The sequence below is a fragment of the Penaeus vannamei genome, chromosome 18, assembly GCF_042767895.1.
Source record: "Penaeus vannamei isolate JL-2024 chromosome 18, ASM4276789v1, whole genome shotgun sequence".
NCBI classification, from domain to species: domain Eukaryota; kingdom Metazoa; phylum Arthropoda; class Malacostraca; order Decapoda; family Penaeidae; genus Penaeus; species Penaeus vannamei.
The window spans coordinates 34,405,458-34,422,957 of NC_091566.1; the positions used below are offsets into that span (position 1 = coordinate 34,405,458).

Here is a 17,500-nt window from a genome sequence, read left to right on the forward strand (position 1 = left end):
CTTTTAAAATACAAAGGTTCATGATGGCATGAAAATAGTGATATTAGGTATTACTATGAACAAGTAAACCGTAAGTATACTTAAGAAGCTAATCAGACACTTTAAGATTTATGTTTAAGATTTATTTATTTATATTTATTTATTTATTTATATCTAAGATTTATATTTAAGATATATATTACATTTAATAAGCTATTCACACACTTACTACACAACGTTATAAAGCACAAGTACGAGTGCTTCACCCTTGAGAGAATTAATGTCATTATTGTTGTTCATTAAGGGAAGAGTCGGTTCTGTTGTCACAATTCTATGGTAAGAGCGACGAATGATAATAATGATAGTACGAATATTAATGATAATCACAACAACTTAAAAAAGTCATTATTAACAATAATAATAATAATGATGATAATAATAATGACGGTGATAATGACAATGATAACATGACAATAATAATAGAAACAACAATGATAATGATGATCATTATAATAATAACGATAACAAAAACAAAAACAAAAACAAAACAAAAAAATAAAAAATAAAAATAAAATAAAGGCATTGATACTACTACTTTTACTGCTAAAAGCAATTCCACTAATAACAATAATGGTAATAATAATAATTACATTAATAATAACAATGATATAGACAACAACAATAATAATAGAAACAATAACAACAACAACAACAATACTAACAACAACACCTAAAATAATAACAAATAACAAATAACAATAACACACAACAACGACGCACAGACAATAACAGTGCCACCTCTCTCTCTCTCTCTCCGCCAGAAACGTACTCTTGCCCCCCCTCTCACTTCAAGTGCACTAACCACTTCTGCGTCCCGACCGAGCTTATATGCGACTTCGAGGACCACTGCGGCGATGGATCCGACGAGGACGAATGCCGTGAGTGGGGAATTTTATTGGTGTTATTCGTGTTGTTGTTGTTGTTTATTTATTTTTAGGAATATTATTGTTGTTGTTTATTTTTGTATTTTCGTTTATTTTTATCTTTTTTTGCCTTCGGATTGTTTTTATTGTTGTTTTTTTTATTGTTAGTATGTCATTATTGTTATCAATGTTATTACTATTATTATTATAGTTGTTTTGTCGTTGTTGATACTAATAATTGTTATTATCATATTATTATTGTTGTTATTGTTATTGTCAATGTTATTATTAATATCATTTGTAGTAGTACCATTATTGCCCTTTTTATTATCCTTATTTTCATTATTCTTATTATCATTATCATTATTATCATTACTTTTATCATTAGCATGATCATGATCATTATCATAATCGTTATCACTATCATGGACATTATCATAATCATTATCATTATTGTTATCATTATTATTCTTACCATTAATATCTTCATTGTTATTATTGTTATTATTATTGTTATTATTAGTATTATTGGGATTAGTATTAGTATTAGTATTACTATTATTATAACTATTATTATCATCATTGTCATTATTATTACTATCATTATTATCATTATCATTATTATCATTATTATTATTATTAATATCACTGTAATTATTACTGTTATCATTAACAATATTATCAATATTTTTATCACTATTTTTATTATTATCATTATCATTATCATCGTTATTATTTTTATCATTATTATAGTCATTGTCGCCCTCATCATTATTTCTATAATCACTATCATTATCATCATCATCATTATCATTTTCATTTTCAATATCACTACCATCATCACCATCATTATCCTTATCATTATAATCATTATTATCATCATTTTCATTATTTATCATTAACGCTGATGATAGTAATATTAAATTCATATCGTATGTTTTGTTTTTTCATCCCTGCGGAACAGTTTCCAATGCTTTTCATCTTCTCCCCTTCGTCATCACTCTATTTTCCCTTTCCCCTCCTGCTGTAAAAGGGACGTGGGAATTTTTCGGCTCAAATTCATGGTCTGAAAGGACAGTATTAAGCTGTCATGGGCTGTCATACGTGGGTGTGCGTTAGTATGCGTTTATATGATGTATGGTTATATATATATATATATATATATATATATATATATATATATATATATATATATATATATATATATATATTTTTTTTTTTTTTTTTTGTGTGTGTATTTTGATTCCTTCTTTCTTTCTTTCTTTCTTTTTTTCTTTTTTTTTTCTTTTTTTTACTTGTACGGTATGATGTTTTGAGGAAAATATTAGTGATGATTATGATGATAAAAATGATAATGATGATGCTACTGAAAAATATTAAGATAGTAATGGTAATGATGAAAGTAATCAAAATATAAAAATAATAACGATTATAAAAGTAATACTGATAATGTAAATGATATTTAAAAGGACAACGAAAATGATATTAACAATGTTGATAATAATGATAATGATAATAAAAAAGATAATAACGTTAATAATGATATAATGATTGTTACTGTTATTAATTATAATAATGATAATGATAATAGAAATTATGATGAAGGTAATAATGATTGTTACAAAATCTTTGACAGCAATTACTGCAATAACAGGGATGATGATAAAAATGGTAATAATAGCAATGGCAATGATAGTATAATAATAACCATAATGATAGTAACAATAACATTAATAATGATAATAACATTTTTTAAAGAAAAGTAATAGCAAATGTTATATCGATAACTATGATAATAACAATAATCGAGGATGAAATTATAACAATAGTTTAGTAATGATAAAAATAGTAGTAATAACGAAGATAATGATAGTGATAGCAATGATAACATTGATAATTATAATGATAAAACTGTTATGATAATAGTAATGATAATGAAAATAATGATAATGATATTTATAATAATGATAATAGCAAAAATAATGATGATGATAATAATAATGATAATGATAGTAACAATAAAAATTATTAACAAAATTAATAACGTTGATAATGATGATAAGAATAATTAAACTGATCATAACGATACTACTACTACTACTACTAATAATAATAATAATAATTATCATTATTATTATTATCATTATTTTTATTATCATTATCATTATCAATATTATTTTTATTATTATGAATATAACAGTATGTCTAAAGATAATGATAATAATGATAATGATAATACCAATAATAAGTTTAACTGGTGATAATGATAATGATAATGATAATTATAAAAAATCATAATGATGATATTGATTATACTAATAATAAAAGTGCCAATAATAACAGCAATGATGATGATTTTAAGGACCGAAGATAACAATAATAATAACAATAATCATCATAATGATAATAATTATTATTATCATTATGATTTTCACAGTAATAATGATAACAATAGTAATAATAATCATTATTATTACAATCAGTATTATCATTAGTATCAATATTACAACAGTGATGCCGATTGAATTTATTTAGGATTATGTAAAACACAGTTAATCAGTTTTGTTGCAAATGTTAATCCTAATGCCTTTATAACTAATGAGTTTATGCTTCATTGAGGATCTTTTGAATCAATCATCTGACTAACTGATTTATGAAAGGAGTGGTAATTAATAGTCACATTATTTGCAGTTCATTTTTGCGCAATATTGATCAAGGGAACTGTTCCAGAGAGGCCCTGGGGAGGGGGGAGGGGGGAGGGGGAGAGGGGTCAAATTGAGGAAACTACCAAACGAGTATTAAGGTAATTAGGCCGAGTGGGAATGACTTATTTGGAGTTTAATATTTCGCTCATGTTATCAGAGACGCGTAAATGTAAACATACACATGCGCGTGTGCATACATGCGCGCGCTCACAAATACATATACATATATATACTCAAACGCACACACACACACACACACACACACACACACACACACACACACACACACACACACACACACACACACACACACACACACACATACACATACACATACACACACACATTCAAACATACATTTACATAAACACACAGACGCATACACACAAACAAACAAACAGCCTCACACACAAATATTTAGATAGATGAATAGATAGGTAAATAGATAGAAAGACAAATATTTTGACCGACGATAATATGCATCAATAAATGGTAGGGACGAGAAATAACTCAATCGTTCTTTCTCTCGTTTTCTCTTCCGTTCGTTCGTCCATTTCCCCCGTCTTGCAAAAAAAAAAAAAAAAAAATCTTCTGAATTACAATCCCTTATCATGAGTTACGATTAGATTAGTAATTAGCGAAGGGAATAGTCGAGACCGGACTTGCCCAAATACCGCAAAGTCGATAATACTGAACTTGAGCCAATCCAGCGGTTGTATTATTAGCTTAGTGATTTCCCCAGTTCGGCTTGTTGCATCCTCTGGTATTTCTGCAACGGATGGGCATGCAACGATCCTGCTACAGCCTGTGGTATGATTGCTGAGGAATGCTGTGTGGTTGAGTGTTCTTAAAATACGATTGTGATGTAGTGATATATATAGTGTTTTGTGTGTAATATGATTGTGATGTAGTGATATACATAGTGTTTTGTGTGTAATATGATTGTGATGTAGTGATATACATAGTGTTTTGTGTGTAATATGATTGTGATGTAGTGATATGCATAGTGTTTTGTGTGTAATATGATTGTGATGTAGTGATATATATAGTGTTTTGTGTGTAATATGATAGTGATGTAGTGATATATATAGTGTTTTGTGTGTCATCATTATCGTTACTATTATTGTTGCTGCTGTTGTGTTTTGTTATTATTATTAGTAGTAGTATCATATTTCTGTGATCATCATTATCATTTTTATCATTATCGTCTTTGTTATCATTATTACTATGACTATCGTTATCATTGTTGTCATTATCGTTATTTTTATGATCAATGTTATTATCATCATCATCATCCTATTATTATCTTTATTATTACTATCTTTATTATTACTATCTTTATTATTACTATCTTTATTATCATTTTTATCTTTATCATCATTATTATCATCCTTATTATTATTTTTAGTAGTAGTAGTATCATTATTATCCTTTTATTGATGTTGTTCTTTTTATTATCCTTTCATCACCATCATCATTTTCGTCATTATCATTACCACCTTTAGTATTTTCCTTATCATAATCGCTATAATTTGCATCACTGCAATCAATATCATTGTTTTCTCAGTATCACAATATCATCAATATTATTAGCATTATCATCGTCTTTAATGAATATAAAAAAGAAAAAAAAAGCTTGCCCACAAAATATATAATCCAGATATTTTTCTTAGTTATTGTTATCTCCGCTTCTACTATTAATTATGAAGAAATAAAATGATAAAGTAGTGTAAGGCGAGACAGCAGTGGTACCGAATTAAAAAAGTTTTGCATGGAAGTTATTTTGGCGAATTGCGTCTCCTTTGCTTTCTCTAATCCTCTCTCCATCTGTGTTGGATGAAGCTATTAACTCATCGAAGAGGAATAAGGAGAAGAAGATGAATATGATGATGATGATGATGATGATGGTGATGGTGGTGATGATGATGATGATGAGGAGGAGGACGATGATGATGATGATGATGATGATGATGATGACGATGAGGAGGAGGGCGATATGATGATGATGATGATAATGATGATGATGAAGAAGAAGACGAAAAACGCATTCCGTTATTCACTTTAAGGTGAAATGCGTTTGAATTGTATGGATTTTGGAAGTGAGTAGGGTTTGGTCGGAGGGTTAAGGGGGGGTGGAGGAGGGAAGAGTGAGAAGAAAGGAGGGGAGGAAGAAGAAAGAGAAGGAGAGGGAAGTGAAGGGAAGGTAAGGGGCAGGGGCGGGGAGTAAGACGAATAGGGAGGAGAGGAAGAAGAAAGAGAAGGGGAGGAGAGGGAAGGAAGAGAAAAAAAAGGGGAAGAGAAGAAGAGAGACAGGGCAGGGTAGAAAGAAGAATGGGGAGGGGAGAAAGAAAGAAAGAAAGGGAGGGGAAGAAGATAGAAAAAGGAAGGCGAGTGAAGGGGAGGGGCAGGACAGGGAAGCAGGAAGAATGTGGAGGGGGAGGAGGGGAGAAAGAAGAAAGAGAAGGGGAGGGGAAGGGAGATGAAAGAGGAAGAGAGGCGAGGAAGAAGAAAAAGGAAGGAGAGGGACAGGGGAGAAAAATAAGAAGAATGTGAAGGGGGGGACAAAGGAGTAAGAAGAATGGGGAGGGAGGGAGGGAAGAATAAAGAGGAGGGGAGGGAAGGGAGAATAAAGAGGAGGGGAGGGAATGGAGAATAAAGAGGAGGGGAGGGAAGGGAGGATAAAGAGGAGGGGAGGGAAGGGAGAATAAAGAGGAGGGGAGGGAAGGGAGAATAAAGAGGAGGGGAGGGAAGGGAGAATAAAGAGGAGGGGAGGAAAAATGAGGGGAAGGGGAGGGGCACAGTGACACATGAAATAATTTGCCAGAAGAAGAAATGTGTGGGAAGTAATGGAGAGAAAACTTCACGCCAGATTTTCATTCCTGAAGTTATATTAGCTTTTATCCTCATTGTTTTATTTGTCTTTTAATCTGTTTTTATTTGTTCATAGTTGTCCTTTTTTCTCTTTCTCTTCTCTTCTCTGTTCTCTTCTCTTTTCTTTCCTTTTCCTCTCTTTTTTTTCTCTCCCCCCTCTCTCTCTTCTTTTCTCCTTTCTATTATCTGCTCCCTCTCACTCTCTCCTCTTCTATCCTATTCTACTATCTTCTCTTCTCTCACTCTCTCTCTCTCTCTCTCTCTCTCTCTCTCTCTCTCTCTCTCTCTCTATATATATATATATATATATATATATATATATATATATATATATATATATATATATATATATATATATATATTATATATATATATATATATATATATATATATATATATATATACATATATATATATATATATATATATATATATATATATATATATATATATATATATGCATATATACATATATCTTTCTCTATCTATATATGCATGCATCCATATATGTGTATGTATATTGACAGAGGAAGTGAGTAAGGGAGAGAGAGATACAGCGTGTATATATAACACTGCGCGTGGGTGTGTTTTCCACAAACAAAATTATCCATCAAAAGACGAGCATGCATCGCCTTTCCCTGTCTATCTATGTATCTTTCCTCTCTCTTCTCTCTTTTCTCTCGCTTTATCCTTCTATTCTATTCTATTCTCCTCTCTCTCTCCCAATCTCTCGATCTCTCTATCTATCTGTTAATCTGTCCTCTCACTTCTCTCTCTTTTCTCTTGTATTCTCTTTTCGTCTCTTCTCTTCTCTTCTCTCTCTCTCTCTCTCTCTCCCTCCCCTCTCTCCTTCCAGTCTCTCTCTCTCTCTCTCTCTCTCTCTCTCTCTCTCTCTCTCTCTCTCTCTCTCTCTCTCTCTCTCTCTCTCTCTCTCTCTCTCTCTCTCTTTCTCTCTCTCTCTCTCTCTCTCTCTCTCTCTCTCTCTCTCTCTCTCTCTCTCTCTCTCTCTCTCTCTCTCTCTCTCTCTCTCTCTCTCTCTCTCTCTCTCTCTCTTATCTTCTCTCTCTCTCTCTCTTTCTCTCTCTCTCTCTCTCTCTCTCTCTCTCTCTCTCTCTCTCTCTCTCTCTCTCTCTCTCTCTCTCTCTTCTCTCTCTCTCTCTCTCTCTCTCTCTCTCTCTCTCTCTATCTCTATCTCTCTCTCTCTCTCTCTCTTTCTCTCTCTCTTTCTCTCTCTTTCTCTTTCTCTCTTTCTCTTTCTCTCTTCTCTCCTCTCTTCTCTCTTCTCTCCTCTCTTCTCTCTTCTCTCCTCTCTTCTTTCTTCTCTCTTCTCTCCTCTCTCCTCTCTTCTCTCCTCTCTCCTCTCTTTTCTCTCTCCTCTCTTCTCTCTCTCTCTCTCTCTCTCTCTCTCTTCTCTCTTCTCTCTTCTCTCTTCTCTCTTCTCTCTCTCTCTCTTCTTTCTTCTCTCTTCTCTTTTCTCTCTTCTCTTTTCTCTCTTCTCTTTTCTCTCTTCTTTTTTCGCTTTTTTCTTCTCTTTTTTCTCTTCGCTCTTCTCTCTTCTCTTTTCCCTCTTCTCTTTTCTCTCTTCTCTTCTCTTTTCTCTCTTCTCCTCTCTTTTCTTCTCTTCTCTCTCTCCCTTTCCGTTTTTTCTCTTTCGGTCATAATTTATTCTGCCTTATCAAAATTCATCGTTTTCTTTTTCTTTCTCCCTGTTTTTCTTTTCATAATATTTACTGACAAGATAAATCATCACGTGATTGCAATATACTCTCGACTTCTTCTGTTTCTTCCTAATCTCTTGTTTTTCTTCTTTTCATACCTTCATTTTTTATGAGATAAAGTTTTCTTTCTCTCTTCCATGTTCTTTTTACTCGTTCTCGTTTTTTAAAGATAAATAAAAAACAATAATTGATTCACTTTTCTGTATTAAGACATTACATTAGATTTATAAAATGTATCTTTGTTCTCAATAATTATAGTGTTCTTTAGGTAACTTATCAATTGAGTCCAAAGTCGCAATATTAATACTATTGAGTAGTGTAATTCAAGGATTGAGTTAAATCTTTATGAAAATCAGTACATTTATTAACTAATTATTAATCAATGCAATGTAATGAGATTACAATATCAAAGATTATATCAAACAAAAATCATACAAGATATTATTTATGTTCTTGTCACTACAAACAACTAGATAGTTATGACGAAAACAAAATCAACAACATTCAAAATTACGTTATATCTTAATGAGCCAAAAATCATAAAATAAAATAGCAATCATCATGAAAGCAATTGATTATCAAATATCTCACGAGTTAATTAAGGTATTGGAAATTACACAAAAGATTAATAGTCACAAGAGAAGCAAATAAAAAAAAAATGAATTTGCCCTGTGAATTCAATATCATTTTCAAAGAATAAAAACATTGGTAATTAAAATCAGCACAAACTAAGTTACATTTCTACCTTATTACATTAACCAATCATCAAGCAAGAGTCATAAACAAAATCAAATACTTGAAAGACAACAACAGGATTTATCACTGCCTCCACACTTCCGCTGAGCTATCAATCTTAGAAAACACTTAGTTATTTGAGTAATTACAAACTAACCCATCTACTTGCATTAACTGTTAATAAAGATATATCTAATACAATATTGCCACACTACTTGAATTTATTAATCATGTTATTTCATTATATGTTCATAACAATCTTCATTTTATTCTTATTCTTAAATATGCTCCAGAATAACTCTCCCGTGTTGCTTTATTCCATTCTTAGTTCCTGTCCACTGTGTCCCATCACAACGGTACACTAAATCACACCAGACAAGTTCACCTAGGATGAGCTACCAAAATGGGCTAATGGGCGCCACTCCGAGACCTAGTCCACGATCTCAGTCACTGGGCATCCCTTTATTTTCGATACGGGGCTCATCCGGTCACACCCTATGCTGTTATCACTTACCCATTTCTTACAGTTGGAGAGATACCCGCGTCAGGACACACGCTGTGCTGTTATCACTTACCCATTTCTTTTAGTTGGAAAGATACCCGCGTCAGGACACGCTGTGCTGTTATCACTTACCCATTTCTTATAGTTGGAAAGATACCCGCGTCAGGACACGCTGTGCTGTTATCACTTACCCATTTCTTATAGTTGGAAAGATACCCGCGTCAGGACACGCTGTGCTGTTATCACTTACCCATTTCTTATAGTTGGAAAGATACCCGCGTCAGGACACACGCTGTGCTGTTATCACTTCTTTTAGTTGGAAAGATACCCGCGTCAGGACACGCTGTGCTGTTATCACTTACCCATTTCTTATAGTTGGAAAGATACCCGCGTCAGGACACACGCTGTGCTGTTATCACTTCTTTTAGTTGGAAAGATACCCGCGTCAGGACACACGCTGTGCTGTTATCACTTCTTTTAGTTGGAAAGATACCCGCATCTAGGTTTTTTTCTGTGTACCAGCAAATATTTTACACACTATTTCTCACTTTTATTTTTTTTTCTACCTGCCACCCGATTTAATTTCTCGCTTCCAGACTGATACACTTTAATCTATATTGCGATTTATTGGAATTGCTTGTTGTTTCACACTCGTGATTTCTTTTTTTCTTTCTTTCTTTTTCTTTTTTTTTACTTTTTTTTTTTTTTTTTTTTGGATTCTGTCGGTCCATCGCATGGTGTCACCCTTTGACACATGATGACCTCGCCAACTTCGGGTCATAGTGCGCTTCTGTTTTTTTATTTTTTTTTCTTTCTTTCTTTTTTCTTTTCTTTTTTTTTTTTTCTTTTTTTTTGACTATGTCAAGTCCTCGTTCTTTAATTCTATTTCTGGCGTCTCGTCCTCACCCGTTCCTATGAGATTCGCTTCGGTCGCGTGTTGTTCGCGTGGTGATGACTAAGCCTTAGAGTGCCTTTGACATTTCAGCCATCTTTTTTTCTTTCCTTCTTTATTGTACTTATTTTTTCTATGGAAATAGGAAGGTAAAAGATTTTTTTTATTTTTTATTGTACTTGTTTTTTTTTCTACGGAAATAGCAAGGTAAAAGAGCCATTGTCTCACCCTTTTAATAATTTCTAGAAGCAGTCATAATAAAGACCAGACTGTAAATGTTCTAGTTAAATCTTAATATTTTTTTCTGAATTAACTCAGTAACAATATAAAATTTACAGTTACATGAACTTACTTTTTTCCATTTGTTTATAGAAAAAACATTAAAGTTTCTTTTAAAATTTAAAAAAGATATATATAGACCTTTCTGTGATGTTTCTTTGTCTCATCCGAGAGAGAGAGATAGTAGAGAGAGGAGAGAGAGAGAGAGAGAGAGAGAGAGAGAGAGAGAGAGAAGAGAGAGAGGACAGAGAGGATATATATAGAGTGAGGAGAGAGAGACAGAGGGGGGGAAAGAGGAGAGAGATAGAGAGAGAATGAGAATGAGTGAGTATGAGAAAAAGAGAGAGAGAGCGTGAGAAAGAGAGATAAAAAATTAAGAAAGAAGGCGACAGAGAGAGAAAAAAAGTGAGTAAAAGAGAGAGAGAGAAAAAGGATAACAATCCACGGAAACAATTCCCCGAGAGAGAATAGAAATGACATTATCTCAACACTGACTAATACCTTCATTTTTCCTTTGACGACCTTAATTAGACCGAACTACACTTTGCCAATAGAATTAGCATCGTCTGAAAGAGATCCTTTTTACGTGCATGTATAGGATTTCCGGTAAGGAGAGTAAAGAATTATGTGAAAAACATACGTGATACAGATAAATGGATAAAGGAAGAAATTAAGAAATACTAAAAGATACATGACATAGCCATTTAATTCATTAAATTGACGTAAGCCGGTCTTAATTAAGGAAGCATAATTCCAAGAACAAAATAGAAAAGCCATGATCACATTTTCATTTATTTAATTGCATTCTGCTACATTTCATATTAATGCTCAATTGTAAATATATATATATATATATATATATATATATATATATATATATATATATATATATATATATATATATATATATATATATATATGCGTGTGTGTGTGTGTTTGTGTGTGTGTGTGTGTGTGCGTGTGTGTGCGTGTGTGTGTGTGTGTGTGTGTATATATATATATATATATATATATATATATATATATATATATATATATATATATATATATATATATATATATATATATATATATATATATATATATATACATATATATACATATATATATATATATATATATATATATATATATATATATATATATATATATATATATATATATATATATATATATATATATATATATATATATATTCAAGACAGTTCAACCATAATGTACATTTTCTTTTTTCTTTCTTTTTTACACACCAATATCCTGTTCCGGCAATTCGTAATCATCCCTACCACCATATTTGTAGAATCCCTTTTATGGCAAACGCCAAACGGAAAACTTTTTACAAAAGCATATGCATTATCTCTCTCCTTTTATTTTACGCTGTTATTTATGTCCACATCAACAGGGAGGAATAGCACTGCATACTCACACAGTGGGGGGGGGGGGACTAGGCACTGTAAAGGAAATGAAACGTGACACGACCCGAGAACACGTTCGTAACCTGTTATTCATCGTTAAGAGAGACACGAGGGTAGAGAGGGAGAGGTGAGAGAGGGGGGCGGGAGGAGGGAGAGAGGTGAGAGAGGTGGGGGGGGGGGCAGGAAAGAGGGAGAGGTGAAATAGAGAGAGGGAGAGGTGAGAGAGGGGGACGGGAGGAGGGAGAGAGGGGGACGGGAGGAGGGAGAGGGGGAGGGAGGGGGGCAGAAAGAGGGAAAGGGGGAGAGAAGGGGACGGGAGAGAGAGAGGAGGGACGGAAGAGATGGAGAGGTGAGTTAGGGAGACGAGAAAGAGGGACAGGGAGCAGCGGGAAAGGGGAATAGGGGAAAAGAAAGGGGAGAAGTGGAAGGAAAATGGAGAGAGAAAAGAGAGAGATAGGGAAGGAAGGTGATAGGAAGAGAAGGTAGCAGAGAAAGGAGAAGACGGGAGGGAGATGAACCGAAAGAGTGAACAAAGAGAAAGACAGGAAGAAGAGAAACTAACTGATAGATGATAAACGGAGATAGACATAAAGGGAGAGAGGGGGAGAGAGAAGAGAAGAGAGGAATAGCAAACAGAAAGAGTGAAGCAGATGCATAGAGGGAGACCCACGAACAAACAGCCTGTCAGATACATCAATGCCATTTACTCTCAATAAGATAACATATATCTGATGACTCTTGACCCAGAGGGATATGTTGACATGGGTTTATATAGCCATTAAAATTGTTTCTCTTATGGAATGAGATTAATCCATGTTTCCTCTCGTTTTATTACTATAAGTGGATCTGCTATGTTTGGATTTCGGCCACACTGAGACACCACGGTAATATGTATAGTTTTATTTGATCTGATAACTGCTTCGAGAGAATTGGAATCCTCCATGTTTCTCAAACTATTTTTTGTGGAAAAGATTGATTATTAAAGGTTGGTGTGTTATGGCTTTTTGCTTGCTGAAGATTAGAGATTATTTATATAAACATTTTTTTTTCATATTAAAACGTTTGCAAGTGAATACCATATGATGTTTTGCCGATTTGTTTTATATATTTTAGTTAAATGTTTTGCTATTTATTCATATTGTTCTACAAAGCTTTCTATAGCAGTGTCACTCACAATATATTCATTGTTAAGGGGTGAAGTTAAGACCCTTCAACAACACAGCACAAAACAACCCCACACAAAAGAAGACAAGACACATATACAGCCACCCACACGCACCCGCACGCAAACATACACGCACAAATATCCGCTTGATCCCTTATCCCTCACTTCTCACCCCCATCCTCCCGAGAGAGATAGCCATCTAACGAAAATCTCTTCTTTTGTAACTTGTTCCTGGTTCTCCCTACCTGCCAGCGTTGAGAAGCCGGTTCCTCCCTTTCTTATTGTCATTGCGTCGTCTGTTGAAGTGGATGTGTTTACCGAGACCTGCTGAGAGTCTCGTAGATCTGGCTGGCTGGCTTGTCGTTCGAGTGGGAGCGGGGCGGGGGTGTTCTGGTGGGTTGGAAAGGGTCGATATGTGTCTGTGTCTGTATGTTTGTGTCTCTTGGTGTGTCCGTATGTTTGTGTTTGTGTGTGTGTGTGTGTGTTTGTGCGTGTGCGTGTGTGTGTGTGTGTGTGTGTGTGTGTGTGTGTGTGTGTGTGTGTGTGTGTGTGTGTGTGTGTGTGCTTATCGCCGGTGCACTAATGATCAAAACATCATAATGGCAAAGCATGGACAACGATGTAGAAAACAGAGGGTTGTGCTTGTGAACTATATACTTAAACGAATAACGAGCAAGCAGATAATTAAAGATAATAATAATAATAATAAAAGTAAAATAAACATATAGTACTTATCTTCTACGTTTTTACTGTCTCCATACTTTACATGCAACGAAATCATTGTGTGAATAAGCAAGGATACAAACCAGGATATACTGTACAATATTATGTTCAAAATTCCAAGATCAAATGAGCATGTCTTTGTGTGTGCGGGAGAGTGTATGTAGGTGTGTGCGAGCATGTAATCATTCTTATAAAGATGTTTATGTGGTTCCAGTATTCATTGTTATGATATATAGATGGATGCACATATAGATATAGATGCAGACATTATTATTATTGTTATTATGTTTTGTCTTTATTATGATTATCATTACTTCTGTTATTGTCATTATTATCACTATTATTATCATTATTATTATCATAATTAGTATCATTATCATTTTTATCATTACTGTTGTTATTGCTGTTATCATTATCATTATCATAATTATTATCATTATCATTATTTCCATCAATTATTATCATTATTGATATTACTACCGTTGTTATCATTATTTTTAACATTAATTAACATTAACATTATTGTAATTATAATTATAATCATTATCATTATTAATATTACTATCATTATTATTACCATTATTATTATCATTATTATTATTAGTATTATTATTAGTAGTAGTATCATTATTATTATCATTATTATTATTATTATTATCATCATCATCATCATCATCATCATCATCATCATCATCATCATCATCATCATCATCATCATCATCATCATCATCATCATCATCATCATCATCATCATCATCATCATCATCATCATCAAAAACGACAACAACATCATCATCATCATTATCATCATCATTGTTGTTGTTACTACTATCATCATTTTTAGTATCATCATCATTATTATTATTATTATTATTATTATTATTATTATCATTGTTATTACCATTATTATTATTATCATCATCATTATCATTATTAAAATCACTTCTATCATCACTGGAATCATTACTGGTATTTTCACAATAATTATTTTAACCATTATTATCACTGTTTTGCTGCTGTTGCGTTTCTTATCTTTATCTTCGCCAAGGAAGTTGTCAACTCAAAAAAAATTATAAGCAGATTTTTATGAATTTACCAGAAGTGTGTCTCAGTCTAACTTAGATGCCATTAAATTTTGCTGGTGATCTTAGTCCAGGATTTATTTAAAGGATTCATTGGCACTGCGCGATAGGAAAACACGGACGTCACCAGTGTACTTGAGAAAGAAGTGATTTTAATTTTTATTTAATTAATATGATTATTGCTTCAGTGACCCAGTTGCCTTGGCGGGGGTATGCGCTCTCTGAATGATTTTGGTTGGCATTCTTACTATTATTATTTTGATCGTTACTATTATTGTCATTATTATTATTACGGTCATTTTTGTTATTGCCATTATCATTGTCATCATCATAATTGTTATTTTCATTATCATTATTTCCATTATTGCTTTCCATATCATTATCATTATTATGATCATTATTATTGTTATTATCACTATCATTATCATTACTATTATTTTATCATTACAGTTAATATTGTTGTTGATATAATTGCCATCATTCATCATTTTTTAGTATTATTAGCACTGTTCTTGTTATCATTATCATTATTACTGTCATTAGCATTATTATGATCATTATTACTATTATTATTATCACTATCTTTATCATTACCATTATCATCATTATCGTGATTATCATTATCATGATTGCCATTATTATTATTACCGTTATAATTATCATTTTCATTATTATTATCATTATTACCATTATTGTTGTTGTTATTGTTGTTATTGGTATTATTATTCTTACTTTATCATCATTATCATAATCATTAGCCGTATAATCATTATCATTATCATTTTTTATGCCATTATTGTCATTATTATTGTTGCTTTTACAATCATCATTAGTGTCATTATCATTATGTTACTGTTATTATTATTTTTATTATCATTATTATTATTTTATTATTATTTTTTTATTATTGTTGCTGTTGTTGTTGTTGTTATCATTATCATCATTATCATTATTATTGTTATTATTATAATTATTATTGTTATCATATTATCTTATTGCCATTATTATTATTGTTATTATCATTATTGTTGTTATCATGATTACCATTATCATTATTATCGTCATTACTGTCATTATTATTGCTTATTATAATTATTGTCATCATTATTTCTATTATCATCAGTATTAATTTCATGATTATATTATCATTACTATTATCATTATTAATAGTATTATTATTTTCATTATCATCATTGTTATTGTTGTTATTAACTTTATCAAAATCCATATCTAATTATCATCAGAATCAATACCATTATCATCATCATCATCGTCATAATCATGAAAAGAGTCAACTGCCGAACGGCTTTGCAAAATATAGAGCTAAAATATCTTCGGCTTTGCAAAATATAGAGCTAAAATATCTTCGGCTTTGCAAAATATAGAGCTAAAATATCTTCGGCTTTGCAAAATATAGAGCTAAAATATCTTAACGATTTTGCATTGCTGTTCCTGAGACGATCAACCCTTCGGCAAGACGCGTGAGTGAGGCGCTCTTAGCCTGTGTGATAGGATCTTTATCGGATCGCTTGACAGATTCCTACAACTAACCTTTCTCCCCTCCCCCCCTCCTCCCCTTCTCTCTCTCTCTCTTCCTTCCCCTGCTTCCCTCCTTCGCCTCCTGATCCTTCTACCCCCTTTATACCACCTCCCCTCCTCCCCTTCTCTCTTCCTTCCCACCCCTGCTTCCCTCCTTCGCCTCCTAATCCTTCCACCCCCTTCCTACCACCTCCCCTCCTCCCCTTCTCTCCTCCCCTTCTCTCTTCCTTCCCCTGCTTCCTTCCTTCGCCTCCTGATCCTTCTACCCCCTTCCTACCCCCTCCATCCTTCTCCCCTTCTCTCTTCCTTCCTTCCTTCCCCTGCTTCCCTCCTTCGCCTCCTAATCCTTCCACCCCCTTCCTACCCCCTCCCCTCCTCCCCTTCTCGCTTCCTTCCCACCCCTGCTTCCCTCCTTCGCCTCCTAATCCTTCCTCTCCCTTCCTACCCCCTCCATCCTTCTCCCCCAATCGATTTGGTACCCCCTTACCCTCTCCTCTCCACCGGTGCATGCCCCCCCCCCAAACCTTCACCCTCATCAGCTAACCCCCCCCCCCACCTCCTCGCCAAGTGCCCCCCCCCAGCCCCTTACCCCCACCCTCCTTCTCGCCGAAGACATCGAGTTCAACTTCAAAAAAAATCGAGAAAAATATAGGGCAGTTTTAAACAGGGAAATTTCTTGCCTCTAAATCTCAAGACGTTTTCTTCCTTTCTCGTGATTTTTTCTTGCTTTCTCAAGCGACCCCCGTAGATGGCTAGACTTCCGCTCGCTAGGTCAAGCGGCGTACCGTCACCATGGCAACAGCGTCGTTCGCCTACAGTAGGGGTTACAATCCTTCGAATGCGGGCGATGGCTAATAACTCTGCTTAATGTTTATCAGGGGCATTATAATATCCACCGTTTATGATAGTGCATGGTTCAATTTTCTTATTAATATCCGTTTCTTTATCATCTAATGTTTTGAAAACGGCAGA

The 17,500-nt window shown here is 33.5% G+C and overlaps 1 protein-coding gene across 1 annotated transcript in view; it reads left to right on the top strand.

Moving 5' to 3' along the window:
- The window catches only part of LOC113829070 (G-protein coupled receptor GRL101), a 199,637-nt gene that overhangs the window by 31,075 nt on the left and 151,062 nt on the right, over positions 1 to 17,500 (top strand). Inside the window, exon 5 of the mRNA XM_070133425.1 lies at positions 801 to 917. Within this exon, the coding sequence (XP_069989526.1) occupies positions 801 to 917 (117 nt within the window). The remainder of the gene's footprint in view (positions 1 to 800; positions 918 to 17,500) is intronic.